The following is a 15,736-nucleotide window of genomic DNA, read 5'->3' as shown; positions in this document are numbered from 1 at the left end:
ATAAATGATAAAATGTCAGACAGTTTATAAAGTATCTATGGACGTTTCTGTGGCTGTAACTTGTTTGCTCGCCTGAATCGTAGAAAATCATCTCCCAAATCAGAGTATTCCATGAAATGCGTATATTACACACAATAATAATAGAACACATAAACTTAAGCCTTAGCTTCAAGTTTCAAGCCCTTTGAAACTGTATTCTCGGTATATTCCTTCGCACCATTCGCAACGGCACTTGAAGACCCTGATGACCACATACTCGCAACTGTCTCCACAGCCCGCTCAATCACGACCCGGACTCTATCCCTCAGCACCGCATTGGCACACTCAACCTCCAAATCTTCCAGCCATACCCTCGCAGTATGCTTATCAACCTTGATCTCCAAACCGGGAACAGGGATACCAAGGGCATGGAGCCGAGCAAGCTCGGCGGTTTCGAGTTTCGCCACGGCTACGGGATCTTGGTCTTCAGTATCCTTAGTGTCGAATGGAGTTGGGGTTTGCTCGGGCTCGGTCTTGACGGGTCCAGTTGCTGTGCCGTTTGAAAGATCTTTGTTGGGGGATGAGACAGTCAGGCGGGGGCGCTCGATGGGCGCGATCTCGGAACCAAATTGGGCTTCGAGCATCATGAGGAGGCGCGTAAAGCGTTCTTCTGCGTCCTGCGCAGCGTGCGGGTTTAGGAGGTCTAAGGTGGTGTCGTCGTCGTGCTGATGGTGGTGGTGGTGGTGGTTGTGCTTAGCGGATTCTGTGAGTGGTTTTGTTAGCAAGATACGATTGATTATCCGGGGAAATTCTTAAAGGCATACGTTTAACGGAGGCTGGGCTGCTTTCCACGGTGAGTAGGACGGCCATAACTGCGTCAGCTACACCGTCGTTCATCATGTTTCCTTCCCATTGGAGCTCAACTTCGCGAGTCCGAGGGTGATATCGGAGGATGACACAGCCCATGACCAGGTATGCTTGAGACTCTTCCATGGGGATTTCTTCATCGGCAGCCTCCTGTTTTGTTTGTTGTTTATCCTCGTCGGTGTCTTCTTCGTCCTCTTCCTTCTTCGCCTCTTGGTCGGTACCGATTTCCTCAATGGCACCAAAGGTACCTTCCAAGGCCCATTTGATCAGATCCATACTAGCCGAACTTAGAGTGATGTGTTGTTTGCAGGTGATAGTGGTGGTCGCTAGACCAGCGTATTCTCGGAGGTCATCCGGTGCCATCAACGACAGATCGAAGCCGTTCTGCACAAGGACTCCGGACATGAGGGGCCCTTCTTCTTGTTCCGAGTGTAGAGATGTTTGTGCTAGTTTACCAACCACTTTGGCGATTTTATCTTTTCTGAAGGGGATTCGGACTTCGTCGCAGTTGGCTGGGGTGTACACTTTGACTTTTACTGTCTTTTCAGCATTGAGACTCAACAGTTTTGATTTTAATCGCATCATCTGGTGTTTTTCACCGTGGACGAGGATCTATTGAGGGTTAGTGATAGGGGAAATTTGTAGGAGTGGAAAGTGCGTACCACGACAGGTGCTTGTACTTCTTCAATGAAGTTCCGGTTCTCGACACCATCAACGTGGGCAGCGAACGAGATCTCGTCAATAGTACACCGTCTCGGAATCATGATCTTCTGTTCTTCGTCGTTGCCATTCATGCGCGTCCTCCCCATGCCAGTGGCTGCACGGGACATCACGGCGTGAATCTGCTCTGGTTCATTCAGCAACTGCTTAGCCATCGTGCCCTCTACACTGTAACCCGTCATGACAACACCATTGCGCTCATTTGGAGCCCATCTCTCTAGGAGTTCTCGACTAGTTCCCGTCTGCAGCATACCCGGGGATGCTAGCATGACGCATCCACCAACATCGTCAAACCGTTCTAGGCTACGTAGACTTCGGACAAACCTGAAATCCCAAGGCCCCGCACTGATGCTCTTGTCACCGCTGGCTTCGGCTTCTGCCATTCGCTGGCGAAAGAGTCTTTTTATATTGTCGTTCATTGCTCCAATATATGTTTGATAAACAACCATGCACCTTCGAGCCGTATTTCCAATGTAATAGATAGGAATCTTTTGCAACTCGGGGTGTGTTTCCCAGTATTCGTCAAGAATGAGAAGTAGCTCCTGTGCACGGCCAAGCGCGAATACTGGCATAAGAACTCGACCTCCACGGTTCAGCACTCCGGTTATAGACTTCATTAGGGCAGCCTCGCGCTCGAGTCGAGGAGGGTTGGAGGAAATTCCAAACGTCGATTCAGTTATGAGGACATCAATCTTGATCCCCCGAGGAACCTCAGCTGGGATGAGATGGCGATCTTCTTCACGAGAATAGTCTCCTGTAAATAGGATGTTCAGACCCGCAATCGATACCAGGAACATAGCAGCTCCAAGGACGTGGCCGGCAGGGAAAGGAGTGATGCGAATGCTGTTTATGGTATGGGTTGTGTTGAAGTCAATGGTTTCGATCAGTGGCAGCGTTGACAGATGGTCATGCTCGGTATATAGCGTAGTTCGTTGGTCCGACGACGAGGCAGTATTGTTGACTCGCACATTATCCTGGATCAACCATTTGTAGATAGCCTTCGTCGCGTGGGTCATGAAAACACGGCCCTTGAAATTAGTTTTGCTGAGGACGTAGGGGAGCGCGGATGAGTGGTCGACGTGAAAGCTGTCATGCGACAAAAACATCGATTAGTCGTTTATCAGTGGGGATAAGAGCAACAGCACGGTGTAAGGATTCATGGCTAAAGATGATACAAAATACATATGATGGGACACGGAATACAAAATGGATTGAATTGTATTGCGTTTCTTGTATACATGAGACCAGTAGGGGCTGGATTGCCGAAAGAGCCATTCCGCCATTGATATCCGATGGCTTTCTCATGCCATCACCGTGTCGAAGAACCCTTTGGCATCCAGGAATCCCCACAGCGAAATGGGGGGAAAGCAGCAAGGAGACTGTAACGTACTGGCTAATTAAAAGTATATCCACCGTGCTCAGGTCGAATTCGTCAAAGAAAGGGAGCGCAGAAAATCCCTCTTTCGCAGGATGCATACCAGCATCAAGCTATATTCCTCAGTTTAGGACAGTGCTAAATAGAAGAATTGGCAGGATACACACCATGACAGTCTTTCCCTTATACTGAATTATGTGGCATGATCTCCCAACCTCATTACCACCACCCAGACAATAGAATGCTAACTCGTCCGAAGGGTCGACAGGTTCGTCATCGACGGCGTTCATCGCCGCGGCCTTTCGCTTTGTCGCCATAGTGAGACGCGTTTCTGATTTCCAGAAACCACGCGCAGGGAAATTGGTTGACCGGCAGTTATGACAAGCGGATTTGGTGAGGAACCGAAAAGGGATCAATCGATATTACAGCAGCGTGTTGTTGAAGATTAGTGAAACCTCTCAGTAGTTTGCGCTCAGTTTGCGAGCCATGGCATGCACTAGCGGCAATGCACAAGGGTTCCTTCCTGGATTAAGCAAACAAGCACGATGATACAGATTTCAGATCAATCCAAACCACGTCGTTTGTCGTTTGCTCGTCTCAAAAAGACAACCTGGATAATGATGCGGTTTCTTTCGAGGAGACGGAGCTTTGTCTTATGTAAGTCACACGTGATCATCCGCCGCCGCAGCAAAACCTCAACGAGCCGGAGCTCCCTTTCCATGCGCGCATCCCGAACAACGCCAGCTTTCCGCCGCGTAACCTGTCCTCTGTTTGTCCAGCACCCACTGCCGACGGAATATTGCACCTCGATACTGTACCCGATGTCTTGAGATGGTTACAGGTGGCGGCGGCGGCGGTTTTCAGCAGTCCGCTTCACGGTTCAACATACGCGCAACGCACGCATTCTGTCCGTGATTGATAGGCAAATCTCGATCAAACACCATCGTGTAATTGCATATAACGCGACCAGCGGCCCTGGGCTGTCGTAACAATGGCGCAAACACAACCCCAACAGTTCTCCCAATCCTTTTCACCTCCGGGTTCCTCTCCCTCACCCGCTCCGTCGCCGGTCAATGGAAGTGTTCCACCACCAAACAAGCGACAACGCCTTTCACCTCACCCTCAATCCTCTCAGTCACCTTATGCCTCGCCCAGCTTCGGAACCTTACAACTACCGCAAAACCAACAAACTGGCGTGAACGGGACAAATACAAATGGGATACCACAGTCGCCGGCACCCCCACCTCCTGGCATCATGGGCCCTCCCTCCCGGCCTGTTGACAAGCCAACAGATGCAGCTGATCTGACGGATGTATTGGCCTCTTCTGGAATTGATGTAAGGGAAGAGGAGGCATTTCTCACCAGCAGTTACTCTGCTCCTGGTTTGCAAGCGCAGCAACCACCCCGACCTCAACAACCTCTCCCACCACAGCAACAACAGCAACAACAACCTCCTCCTCTCCCTTTGAATACATCCTTCACCTCACAAGCGTCGGCAACCGGAACAGCGTCCAATACCCCAAGCTTCAGTGAGGCGTCACAATACAAACCTTCAGGGACACAAGAATCCTTCTATACAGAGCCATCAACCCAGCCTCCCGCCCCTTTTACCGACCCGAATGAACCGAGTCGGGAAGATACTGAGGCAGCTAGGCGTGCGCAGTATCACTTACAAGAGCCGTTCCTGTTGACCAAGATTCTTGAACAGAGGCTCCAAAAACGGGGTTTCGAGCTTGGCGTTCGCATACCATCGGAAGGCTTGTTCCACCCAGTACCAGGCCGTCCACAGCCAATTGAAGTAACCGGACCAGATGGGTCGTCCGTCGTGCGTACTGGTCAGACAATTCTGAACCAGGAAGGCGCACCTCTCGTGGATATACTCAATTTGATGTCCATATCGTGTGAGGAGCGACTACGGACTGTGGTCGATTATTCCTCAACACTCGCGAAAAGTAGACGAGCGCATTCTCATGGGACGGTCCCGATTGAATATGGAGACCTAGCCTCGGCAAGTGATAACGTTAATGGAGGAAAGGATGACCCTCAAACGCCTTCTCTTAAAAGTAAAGCCTCGCAATTTCTTAGAACTATAGAGACATGACTAATTTTTTTTCTTCTTTAGGACCTCATTCGAACACACAATCGGGAGCAAAATCACTGTCGGATAAATGTCGTCTCTTGGTGGATAAGGATGCTTCTTACGAGGAGGCCAGGGCAGCGAAACGTACAAAACGCAGCGCAAGTGCGATCCTTGGAGATGGCGGTACACCAAGGGCCGATGCAGTTGATGTGCCTGGCTCTGGTGCATCGACACCTATTGGTGATCGGGCTCCCAGTTTGGATAAGAAAGGAATGTCAAAGAAAGAAGCCAGAAAGTTAATGGATGCAAAAGCGAACGAAGTCCAGCAACACCAGCAATCCGTTGAAACAGCGCGCATGGCCACTCAGACTATGATGTCGGGGGGTATGTTTGGAAAAAAGAAAACATATTCCTGGCTCCAACGTGGCCCGCCTGCTGGGAGTGGCTTTTCTACGCCAACGCGTGCCAACCCTCCCACCCCAACCGCAAATACAGAAAAGGCAACCCGCGCGGGAGAACCTGCGGCTGTTCCCACTAAACGGTTGGGAAGCTGGCGGGAGGACAAGGAGAAGGGGGCTGGAATACAGGTTCGAGATATCCTTTACATGCTGGAGCTCGATGGAAGAGCGTCTAGACACATCCAGAAAGTATACTCGAAAGACTTGAAGGAAGACAAAACAGACTGAACCTGTTTAATCCGTGACTTGAATAATTACAATCTTTCCATTGGCTTTGCTGCAATATTTTATTTTCAAGTTCCGCATGAGCACTGCGCAGGACCGTGGTTTTTTGGCGTTGCGGTACATTCTTCGGTGGTTCCAATCTATGTGTCTCTAATTTCTCTTCACGCTTGTTCTGGGCGGTTCCTGGGAAACGGCCTTACATGCTGTTTTCCGGCCATGTTCACCGTTTTATCATGGTTTAATTAACTCGCAGGGGGTTCAGCAAGGATCTCTCATCTTTCAAATGTACTGTCGGCCTTGCTGGTACTGTTGCATAAACGTAAGGAAATAAAAAAATTCTCATGGATGTGTTTATTTGCGTAAATAGTAATTTCAGCTTTCTACGAATCTCCTGCCCATGGCAACAAGAAGCACGGACAAACACGAAGCAACTTCGTCTGTGCTTCCTCTTCCTGAGCCTATCTATGAAGAATCTATAGGTGTATTGACACCTCAGGCATAAATCACCAAGTGGCCTTTCCGGATAGGGTTAGGGCTCTGACGCAAACTCCGGGGCACCAAAGACACCAATCTGGCAGACGCGGAGTCGCTTCAAACTCAGCCAGGCCGCGAAACGAACAACAGCATCCATTCCCTTGCACATTTCCCTCGAGTCGCGAAACCGCGGGAAAACGATCGACGTGACCATGAGCCTAACGGAGCCGAACCGCACTGAAACATACTTTTCTTGCCACGAATTGACACGCTGAAAGCAGAATGAACGTGGAGGATGATGTCAGAAGAAGGCAAGGCCCAAAGCGGAGAAGTTTCCACCGCGTGCTTCCAATTCGTCCAATCATTCCATTCCTCGCACCGGCGCCATCGCCCAGACTGACCAGATTAAGCCGTCTAGCGTCCTCTTAGGCTCTTTCGCTTCGCTGCAGCGCGAGCAGCGGATTCGAGAACGCGGTCTTCGGTGAGCGGTATGCACCTCAAACGTCGGCGGTGCTACGATCGCCCTTCGTGTGCGCCGCCAGCCATGAAAGGACTCCTCCGTACTCCGTTTAGAAGATGGGCCGCGTTTCTTGACGACGAGTCGGAGTAATGGCTCCGGTACTATTCACGGCTGATAGTGGTGGATAAGCGAGAACCAAAAACAGCATTTTCTTCCAGCCCTCCGTTGGCCGCCTCAATGCGTGTGTCGATGGAGCATGGCTGTGAAAGTAATGAGCCCTGCGGACCTACTCCAGTAGTAGTAGCCCACGCCCAACCAGTATGAGGAGTAAAGGATTCTGATGTCCGTAAAAAAAAATACTGCCTATATTTGGGCCGTTTTTTGATAATCCGTAGGGGAACACATAGATTAACCTATTAGAGTATTAATAATGATGTTCCCTGGTGGTTGCTGGCCGAGACGACAAGGAGAAGGGGCAAAGGCTAAAGAAATAGTGAAGGTATCACCACATTCCTCATTCCTACTAGGTACTGAGTCTGAGCACCCTCTCCACCAGGACTCACTGCGACTGTAATTCCCCTAGAAGTTTAAGTGGTTTCCAAGTGGACGTGTCCCTAAGTCATATCCGAACTAACCCAACATTATTGTTGCTGTGCTCGTGCGGCCAGCATTACTCGAGTGCCAGAGGCAGATTATTATTGTAGCGATCCCGTCTTGTCTCCTCAACCCCAGTATCCTACATGAACAGTGCTTTTACAGCACCACACTGTTGCATTTTTTTAATTCCAAATTTACTGTTTGACTGTTTTGTCTCCCAATTCACCCAGAAACCCCGGAAACGAAAAATAAATTAGTCTGAAAGGGTGATGTAGACTTCTTTTCCCGGACGGACCGCACTTCTTGCCCCGACCGACCGCCTCGCCATCGCTCCCCACGCCTCTCACTTTCTTCGCTCCTTGCTCGTCACGTCCTCACAGTCGACTCTTCACCTGCTGCGTTCTCGCGGTGTCTCTGACTTTCTTGGTGACCCGATAGAATTCTCATTCCCAGCGATTTTGGGATTCTCGCGCGAGAATCCCCGGCTTTCCGGCCTGGCGTGTCGAGGCCTCCGTGTTCATTGAGGACGATAGTTAACCACCAGTGACGCTGAACGACTTCCTCTTCTTTCTTTCTCTTTCACTGGCACTCTTCCTCTTCCTCTCCCCATCCGCCGCTCGTACGACCGGACGGTTCCTCTAAACCACCATGTCTACGCCCTCCACTGCTACTGCGACACATCCTACGCATCATCAGCAGCATTACGGATTCCCCCATCACCACCAACCATACCTACCGAACCCATCGTACCCGGCCTCGTCCACTCCTCATTTAAACCCTCCTGTTTATCCCTACGCCGTTCCTTCATCGACAGCTACCGTACCCTACACCCAATCTCCACAGGCGGCCGCTGCGGCTTCCACGCCTACAACTGCCTCAGCCATGCCGCAGGCTCCAAAACCCGCTAGTACGGGTTCTTCTGATCAGAACGGGAGGCGGAAAAAACCAGACTGGGGCGAGTTCTATAAAAACGGAATACCAAAGGAGGTTATTGTCATTGACGATACACCTCCTCCTGACCAGTCTGCCGCCGCGTCGCATACTCTCCCGCCGACATCCACCGTTCCGGCTCAGAACGGTAATGTCCCACAGCCCGCGGGTAAGAAACGACGCACCGGTATCGAGACAGCATACGACCTGGGCTACTATGATCGTCCGTCTTTCTCGATCAATCCCCAGCAATACGGCGAAGACTCGTCTGCGGGCTCGCTCTCGACCGACCGCACAGCGTCGCTGCACACCACCGCTCCCACATCTCTCTCACAGGGCAGCTCGGGTGCGAGCAATGGTACCTACTATGAGGATGCCAATATTGGCCAGAAGCGGAAGCGGGTGGCGACGCGAAAGTCCGTTCGAGATCAGCAGAAGAAACTCGAGCAGGAGACGGGAACTGATGCCTTTTTGAGCTACATCCCTCCGCCAAAGCCTCCCATCAAGGCAAAAGATGTTCCTGTCCCCGTCGTTCGTGCTGTAAGTGCCGATAAGTCGTTACTATATTTGGGCTATTCTAACAGTTGATGCAGTATGCGAATAGGGGCGAAAAGTTCGACGATGACGACGGCCATTATGTTGTCAACCCAAACACTCCATTGACAGATCGATGTAAGCAGCCCTGGTTTCAAACTATAATGTCGTTCATGCGTACTAATCTAGTCAAGATTCAATTATCAAGCTTTTAGGGCAAGGAACGTTCGGCAAAGTTGTCGAAGCTTTCGACAAACAACGCAAATCTCGCTGTGCTATCAAAATCATCCGCTCCATTCAAAAGTACCGAGACGCATCAAGAATCGAACTGCGGGTGCTGTCAACTTTGGCATCTAATGACAAGAACAACCGAAACAAGTGCATCCACCTGAGAGATTGCTTCGACTACCGAAACCATATATGCATCGTCACAGATCTGCTGGGTCAGAGTGTCTTTGATTTCCTCAAGGGAAACGGGTTCGTCCCGTTTCCTAGCAGCCAGATCCAGAACTTTGCTCGACAACTTTTCACTAGTGTGGCTTGTAAGTTCTCACAGATTTCCAGCATCCGAGGCTTAGCTAATTTTGGCTTGTGCAGTCCTCCACGACCTCAACCTCATCCATACAGACTTGAAGCCCGAAAACATCCTTCTCGTCAAAAATGCCTACCAAACCTTTACCTACAACCGCACCATCCCATCGTCCTCTAGTGCGATTTCTCGGAATGCCCGCCAAAGACGTGTTTTGCTTGATAGCGAAATCCGCCTGATCGATTTTGGGTCCGCGACCTTTGACGACGAATACCATTCGTCTGTCGTTTCTACCAGACACTACAGGGCACCCGAAATCATCCTTAACCTTGGCTGGAGTTTCCCTTGTGATATCTGGAGTATTGGCTGCATCCTTGTCGAATTCTTCACTGGCGATGCTCTCTTCCAGACCCATGATAACCTTGAACATCTCGCGATGATGGAGGCTGTCATTGGTGACCGGATAGATGCGAAGCTAGTGCGTCAAGTGATGCAGAACAGTCGGAGTGGCAATCAAAACCCAGCAGTCAAGTAAGTGTTTTGGATCTCAATGATGTGACCACTACTGACTTGTTTAGATTTTTCCTCCGCAACAAACTCGATTACCCGAATGAGGAAACAACGCGCGCCTCCAAAAAATACGTGCAGGCAATGAAGCGGATACAGGTATTTCTTCTTTTGCGTATTTTAATACTGGGGTCCTTGTACTGATTGCCTTAGTCATTCATGCCATCGAATAACAAGTTCTACCGGGCGTTTCTGGACCTCTTGCAGCGTATCTTCGTCTACGACCCGAAACAACGTATCACGGCGAAAGATGCCCTCAAGCACCCATGGTTCAAGGAGTCTATCACCGATGATGGAACTGAAGCTCTGCGGATTGGACAGCAATTGCAGCGCACCAACGGCCAACAACGTTAAGTGTTTGAGCCCGAGTCTTGCTAGCGTCACAGCATAGCGCAATTCGGCTTTTTTTTTAAAAGGGCGTTTATTTCGGGCTTCTGCTTGTTTATTTTGCATTGGATATATCGCTGGTACCCACGGGTAGCGGTGCGTTATTATGTATGGGTACAGTTCCAGTTACGATGGCATTTTTTTGGATAATATGTATGGCATGGCACGCGAGCCCCCTGCTCTGAGTATATCGAGCTACTGGGTAGCTCTCGGGGCTATGGAGTTTGGCCACTGAAGCAAGTCATCTCAGGGCCTGGGTATTGTTATTTCTACGGAGATGGATATGGATATGGCTATTCTATTTGATTATATTGCACAGGGTTGGCTTGGTTTGTGGGTATATGGGCATGTTTACTGCTTTCGCGATATCTATTCTCAGCATTGCTGATTGATCCATCCTTACGTGGGAGATTCAGCTTTATGGCGTGGTGATATGGTACAGGTTTCTTCCCTTTCGTTTTCGTTTTCTTTTTTTTTTTCTGCATAGCCATCATGGTAGATGCTCCATCTTGTGCTTGACTGTGTAGACAGGTACATGTATATATATACCCTTTGTCTCTATATCCTCTATAACATTCTTCTCGTCTTCGATTATATATATATATATATGTATGTATGTATGTATGTATGTATGTATGTATATATAATTGCATTCGACATTGTTACAACGCGGAAATCGATATGCAGAATTCCACAAGCTCCGAACTCCCATCGTCACTACCCACTTCTTCATTAGTCTTCCAAAACCCAGCTTTCTCCATCACTCTCATACTTCCCCCATTCGCCTTCGCAACAATCGCATACACCCGTTCCTCATCCACCACCTCTCCCTCCTTCCCTTTACTTCCAGAACCCTCAAGGGCATTCAACTCCCGAAGATGTTCAACCCACCACCCCAAAATCCCCTTCACAGACTCACTCGCATACCCCCGCCCCCAAACGCCCGGCACAAACATATACCCCAGTTCATACAGCTTCGCCTTTGAAAACAGAGACTCCGACTCCCGAATCCCAACTATCCCGACTATCCTGTCTTTCTGTTCTTCACCCTGCTGCATCGCTATAAGATGCGAGAGCTCTCGCACGGAGAAAGTGACGTCCTTTTTTGGGGCTTGGGCTTGGGCTTGGACTTGAGGTTGAGCTTTTCCCCGGGTAATCGTCATCATCAATCAGCCTTTACTCTCGTCCTTGTTGTCCATTTGGATAGCGGCAATACGTAGTATCAGGATTTATACTCACCGGCACTAGTGCTATGATGCATACTATCAGTAAGAGGCATAGCCTTTCTGATCCAATCCTCCGTCTCCTGGAGACAGGTGTCTGGGCGTTTCTGGCGAGTCCATTTCATCACCTCGGGCTCGGTGCGGAGCTCGTGGAGTGCGACTGTGTCGGAGAGTGAGACTGGCGTGAATGAGAGGCGGGCTGTTTGGAAGTTTTTCATGGTGGTTGGTGGTGGTTGGTTTGTATGTAGTATTGAGGTTGATAAAGATCGTGGTGGTGTACAAAAAGGAGATGGACTGTTCAAGCGGCCAAGTGGGTGTTTACTGGATTATATACGAGCTTATATTTTTATTTTTATTTTTTTCGGTTTGGCTTGAGGAAATCTGAATAGTGGCTGGCCGCTATTTACCACGCGGGTGAGTCACTCCTTAACGGAGTGAACCGTACAGTAGTATTCAAACCTAAACCATTTCTCCACCATGCACGGGGGAGCATTGCGCTAAAATAATATTCTTGGACGGCACCTAAATATAAGATGCATAATGCGACTGCGCTTTTGGTTGATTACGGTTAATATGGAATAGGCTAATTTAATGAAGGGGGCAAGAGGAGCGTTTTGTAATCTCGTTTGATCTGTTACTATTGATTCATTCTGCAGACGTAGTTAGTTACAGGTATCCTAGCCTTAACTAACTATTACTAAACAATTAGTAGGAAATAGAGAGAAAAACACAGGGCGGCGCATGCATAACCACCACTGAAACAATGTATGATGCCGTAAGAAATTGGGTATGGGTATGATATGTCTAACATGGTGCACATAGAACAAAGGAAACCCGACACGCGGTAGTGAAAGACAACACCTCTTTTTTTAGAAAAGGCTCATTATGACGAAATGCATAGGAAAGTTTAGTGAGATCAGTGTCGACGCGAGTCGAAGCATAGCTCTATCATAAAGGTACATGTCTATTATCGAAATCGATAAGACTTATGGGCGAGAGGTGAGGTCGGAGCATGGCCGACGCCACTGACAGGTACACGCACTCGATTTTTCCGAGTCGGGGTTTGCGCGCAGAAGATGCAGACGTAGACAGACGGGAGGTTGGACCTTTCCAGACCGACGCATTTGGTATGCAACCAGTGACTGCACGATTCGCTGTACAGCTAGTTAGTGGCTGGCGGTGTCATTTGCAAAGGGGGGTAAACGTACCATTGAATCATCAGGTGGCCACCATTATCCATGGAATTGCAGATGCATCTGGTGCCATTACTTGGGTTGCTATATCGGTCCGTGCAAGGGGTTGCAAGATCAGGGTCTGTAACTGTCGTAGGGGATGTATTTGCTTCTCGGGAATCTGAGTCTAGCTCAGTGCCAAATCGAGGCGGTGACGACTGTAGTTGTGCCAAAGATTGCAGGGAACGGTTGGACCGGGAGCCGAAGCTTGCAATTGTCTGCGACCTGGGAATCCGCCCTTTATCCTGCAGAACCTTGCGGAGAGCGTGTTGGGCATCTCCGGTATCCTCTTCGACGTCCGCAATACTGCCGGGAATGGAAGCCGCGCTGCTATACGACAAATCTGAATGGAGAGCCGAAGACTGCCTCTTCGGTGTCCGTTTCCAGTCCTCTATCGTAGCTTTCAATGGCGGCCTCCTAGCCGGGCCACGAGGAGCTGTAGCCCACGGTGAAACTCGACCTGAGTGTGATGAAGTGTAAGAGCCCATGGAAGGAGGTCGTGAACCAGAGTCACTGCGGGCAATATTCGGTCTCCCGGCTTCTGAAAACGCAAAAGAGGTGTTGCGGCTGCTGGGAGGATGTTCAGGAAACTCTGCTGAATCGTACTCGCTTTCCGTGGCAGAGTCGTCCATATCCATACCGCTAACAGGGTCCGTCAAGCCAGTCGATGCCTCAACGACAGGCTGCATTTCCGTCTTAGCTCTACCATCTTTGCCAATTCTGAGTACCACTGACTGAGACCGTCGTGGAAACCCACTGGCCAAGGAGTTGGATCTGGGCAGCGGAGCACGAATTGGCTTGATTGGGGAGGATCTCCCCTTGGATGGGCTCTTCCGGATGCCACTTGCAGATGACATTGTGCCGCCCGATCCTGGCCGCGATGCATTAGTTCCACCAACGGTGAGGCTCCGAGTCAAATTAGGCCTGTTTTGTCGAGGGGTGAAGTCGTCATCTTCGTATTCCGAAAGCTGGGGGTTGACTCCTTGAGAACGCCGGAGCTCTTCTCGCTTGAACTCCTCTGTTTGGTGGTGATATGGTTGACGCTGTTCTCTCGAGAACACACGTTTCTCCGGGGATGCTTGAGGTCCTCCAAAGCGGCGTGCAGGAGAACTCAGAAACAAGGCGGGGTCATCTGCTTTGGGCAAAGGAAGTCGAGGAGAGGTGGAAAATGGGGCGGGGAATAGGGCAGCGTCTGTGGGAGCACCAGAAGAGAGGCCGTATATTGCGTTGTTGAACTCGGGAAGTTCGAAGTTCTCTTCGATGTGAGGTAGTTGCGGAATGTGAGGATCTTGTGGGGGATTTTCTCTATTGGCTTGAAAGGCGTTTGTACTTGCAGAATCAAACACATTGCCATCGTTTCCGGATAAACCCAGGTCTGTTGTATGCTGGTCCAGTTCATGGTCCCAGAATAACTTTTGCTGTGGAAAGAAAGGCGATGTCGACGGATCGATCGAGCCCAGCTGGAAAGCACCCGGAGACGATTGAAAGTCGCCGAATAAGCGGGGAGAAGCACCCATAACCCTACTCGGAGTCTCCAGATGGGGCCCTGTCGTACTGGAAACTGATGGCCCATGGCCTGTATTGCTCAAATCTCCAAACTCAGTCACCTTTGTCCTCGATGCGCTACTCGGCGGCGGGGTCTGCATGGAAGCGGCCGACTTTGCGGATTCCACAGTCCGGGAGCCATATTCCCCCAGGCCATGAAGCTTCGACTGGCGATGCTTTCTAGCAGTTTCGACTTGTGGGCTCAATTGCTTCGCATTATGTAGCCCCGGGGATGCCGGGTCTTGGGGTGCCTTTTGCCCATGTAGGCGGGGTGTGTTCAGGCCGAATCTCTGAGGGGTGCGCAGGAACTCAGGGCTTGAGGCGTATGGATCGGAGGTATCCCATGTGACACGGGGGTCGAAGAAGCTGGATTCGAGCTTGGGGGTTTGGAAGGTAGCGTCACCGAAGAAGGTTGTGGGAGGAGTCCTCGTTGGGGTCTGAGGTTCACCGTTTGGATAGCTGAAGCTGAGCAAGGCAGACGGTTCTGTTAGTATCATACTACACATTCTGCGAATATTGAAATATCCGAGGGAGAGGGAAGAAAGCACGGATATGACAGAAAATGGGTAAGAAGGAAGGGAGGTGAGGCGGAGGGTATAGGAGCAAATCCAGAGGAGCTCGATAGGTGTATGAACGCAGTGAACCTTGGAACATACCTGTGGATAGGCTGATCCCAACTCATGTCAGCAACGGTGTACTCCTAGCAACCATTAAAGTCAAGCTGCCAGGCAACCCTCTGATCGGAGGCTATCGAGCTATCCCGGGACCGTCAGGAATGTTCGAGGGGCGGTTTGGTGGGTGCGAGACTTGAGCCGACGAATGTACGCCTCCACTGGGTCATTGAAATTCAAGCCAAGGAGCGTCGAGAAGATCGGGGCCCTGGGAGAAAAGCGAGGAGATGAAAAGAGAGTATTAGAGAAGGAACGACAAAAACCAGAGCATAGTCCTGTGGTCCGAAGTTGGGATGGGGGGAAGGACGAGGATTAAGGAGGGGGTCGAGGGATCGGTCGAGGCTGGCAGAGGAGGAACGACTCCTGGACAAAGGGAGAGCAGAGGCGGGCGGAATGCGGTTCGGGGACGGCCTGGCCTCGGATTCCAGAGAGCGTTTGATAGTGACGAGAGGGAGAAAGGCAGAAAGGAAGGAGAGAAAGAGAGCCGAAGCTGAGCTGAGCTGGAGAGGAGAATTTTATGTTTTCGTTTTGCTCTGTTTGTAAAATTTGGTAATAAAATTGACGGCTTTTTCTTTCTTTACATCCGCAGATCCACTCTCGAGGGACAAGTTTTAGGGAACAGATCTGGACATGAATCGGACAGATACGACGGAGCGAGCCAGGATTATTATCTATACCAAGGTCGAGCTCGTCAGCCTGACGCCGTCGCTCGCTTGCCCAGAGGTGCCTGGTGGAGCAGGATGGTGCCTAAGTAGCAAACTGCTCTGGCATAGTCTAATTCTTAGCTCGCGACAACTTTGGGTCGTATTCTACTCGGGAGTCTGGATATGGGGACGATCTTGTAGGATCTGTCTACGGTGTAGTTCGGGGCTCGCTTGCTTGC

At 50.3% G+C, this 15,736-nt stretch overlaps 5 protein-coding genes across 5 annotated transcripts; 2 read left to right on the top strand and 3 right to left on the bottom strand.

Annotated features, from left to right (window-relative positions):
* Positions 1–8: 8 nt before the first annotated feature.
* ysh1 (cleavage polyadenylation factor subunit YSH1) lies at positions 9–3,546 on the bottom strand. The gene is made up of 5 exons (XM_040811242.1): positions 3,109–3,546; positions 2,957–3,054; positions 1,509–2,652; positions 804–1,458; positions 9–742 (listed from the first exon to the last, which is right to left on the bottom strand). The coding sequence occupies exons 1-5, from the start codon at positions 3,256–3,258 to the stop codon at positions 156–158; spliced, it is 2,634 nt and encodes an 877-aa protein (XP_040662965.1). The 5' UTR covers positions 3,259–3,546; the 3' UTR covers positions 9–155.
* A 90-nt stretch (positions 3,547–3,636) lies between these two features.
* On the top strand, positions 3,637–6,050 carry ASPVEDRAFT_36601 (uncharacterized protein). The gene is made up of 2 exons (XM_040811241.1): positions 3,637–5,004; positions 5,064–6,050. Exons 1-2 carry the CDS (start codon positions 3,933–3,935, stop codon positions 5,705–5,707), a joined length of 1,716 nt encoding a protein of 571 aa, XP_040662964.1. The 5' UTR covers positions 3,637–3,932; the 3' UTR covers positions 5,708–6,050.
* A 1,833-nt stretch (positions 6,051–7,883) lies between these two features.
* On the top strand, positions 7,884–10,149 carry ASPVEDRAFT_119569 (putative protein kinase (Lkh1); the record flags this gene model as incomplete). The annotated part of the gene is made up of 6 exons (XM_040805714.1): positions 7,884–8,705; positions 8,759–8,837; positions 8,894–9,241; positions 9,297–9,759; positions 9,807–9,894; positions 9,949–10,149. The coding sequence occupies 6 exons, from the start codon at positions 7,884–7,886 to the stop codon at positions 10,147–10,149; spliced, it is 2,001 nt and encodes a 666-aa protein (XP_040662963.1).
* A 737-nt stretch (positions 10,150–10,886) lies between these two features.
* Positions 10,887–11,611, bottom strand: ASPVEDRAFT_100052 (GNAT family N-acetyltransferase; the record flags this gene model as incomplete). Its single annotated transcript, XM_040805580.1, has 2 exons — positions 10,887–11,224; positions 11,428–11,611. Coding segments are annotated over 2 exons (522 nt in total), but the record flags the coding sequence as incomplete, so codon positions are not given.
* A 761-nt stretch (positions 11,612–12,372) lies between these two features.
* On the bottom strand, positions 12,373–14,688 carry ASPVEDRAFT_78929 (PHD finger domain protein; the record flags this gene model as incomplete). Its single annotated transcript, XM_040816625.1, has 2 exons — positions 12,373–12,559; positions 12,614–14,688. 2 exons carry the CDS (start codon positions 14,686–14,688, stop codon positions 12,373–12,375), a joined length of 2,262 nt encoding a protein of 753 aa, XP_040662961.1.
* Positions 14,689–15,736: the final 1,048 nt, after the last annotated feature.

Source organism: Aspergillus versicolor, assembly GCF_001890125.1.
Source record: "Aspergillus versicolor CBS 583.65 unplaced genomic scaffold ASPVEscaffold_1, whole genome shotgun sequence".
Classification (NCBI taxonomy): Eukaryota; Fungi; Ascomycota; class Eurotiomycetes; order Eurotiales; family Aspergillaceae; genus Aspergillus; species Aspergillus versicolor.
This window is presented reverse-complemented; position numbering and strand designations above follow the sequence as displayed.

Excerpts from the sequence above, each read along its gene's own strand:
- ysh1 (XM_040811242.1), bottom strand. The coding sequence starts at position 3,258 with ATGGCGACAAAGCGAAAGGCCGCGGCGATGAACGCCGTCGATGACGAA. Across the intron at positions 2,653-2,956 it reads GATATACTTTTAATTAGCCA|CTTTCACGTCGACCACTCAT; the intron begins GTACGTTACAGT and ends GTCGCATGACAG. Across the intron at positions 743-803 it reads CAGCCCAGCCTCCGTTAAAC|AATCCGCTAAGCACAACCAC; the intron begins GTATGCCTTTAA and ends AACCACTCACAG.
- ASPVEDRAFT_36601 (XM_040811241.1), top strand. The coding sequence starts at position 3,933 with ATGGCGCAAACACAACCCCAACAGTTCTCCCAATCCTTTTCACCTCCG. Across the intron at positions 5,005-5,063 it reads TCAAACGCCTTCTCTTAAAA|GACCTCATTCGAACACACAA; the intron begins GTAAAGCCTCGC and ends TTTCTTCTTTAG.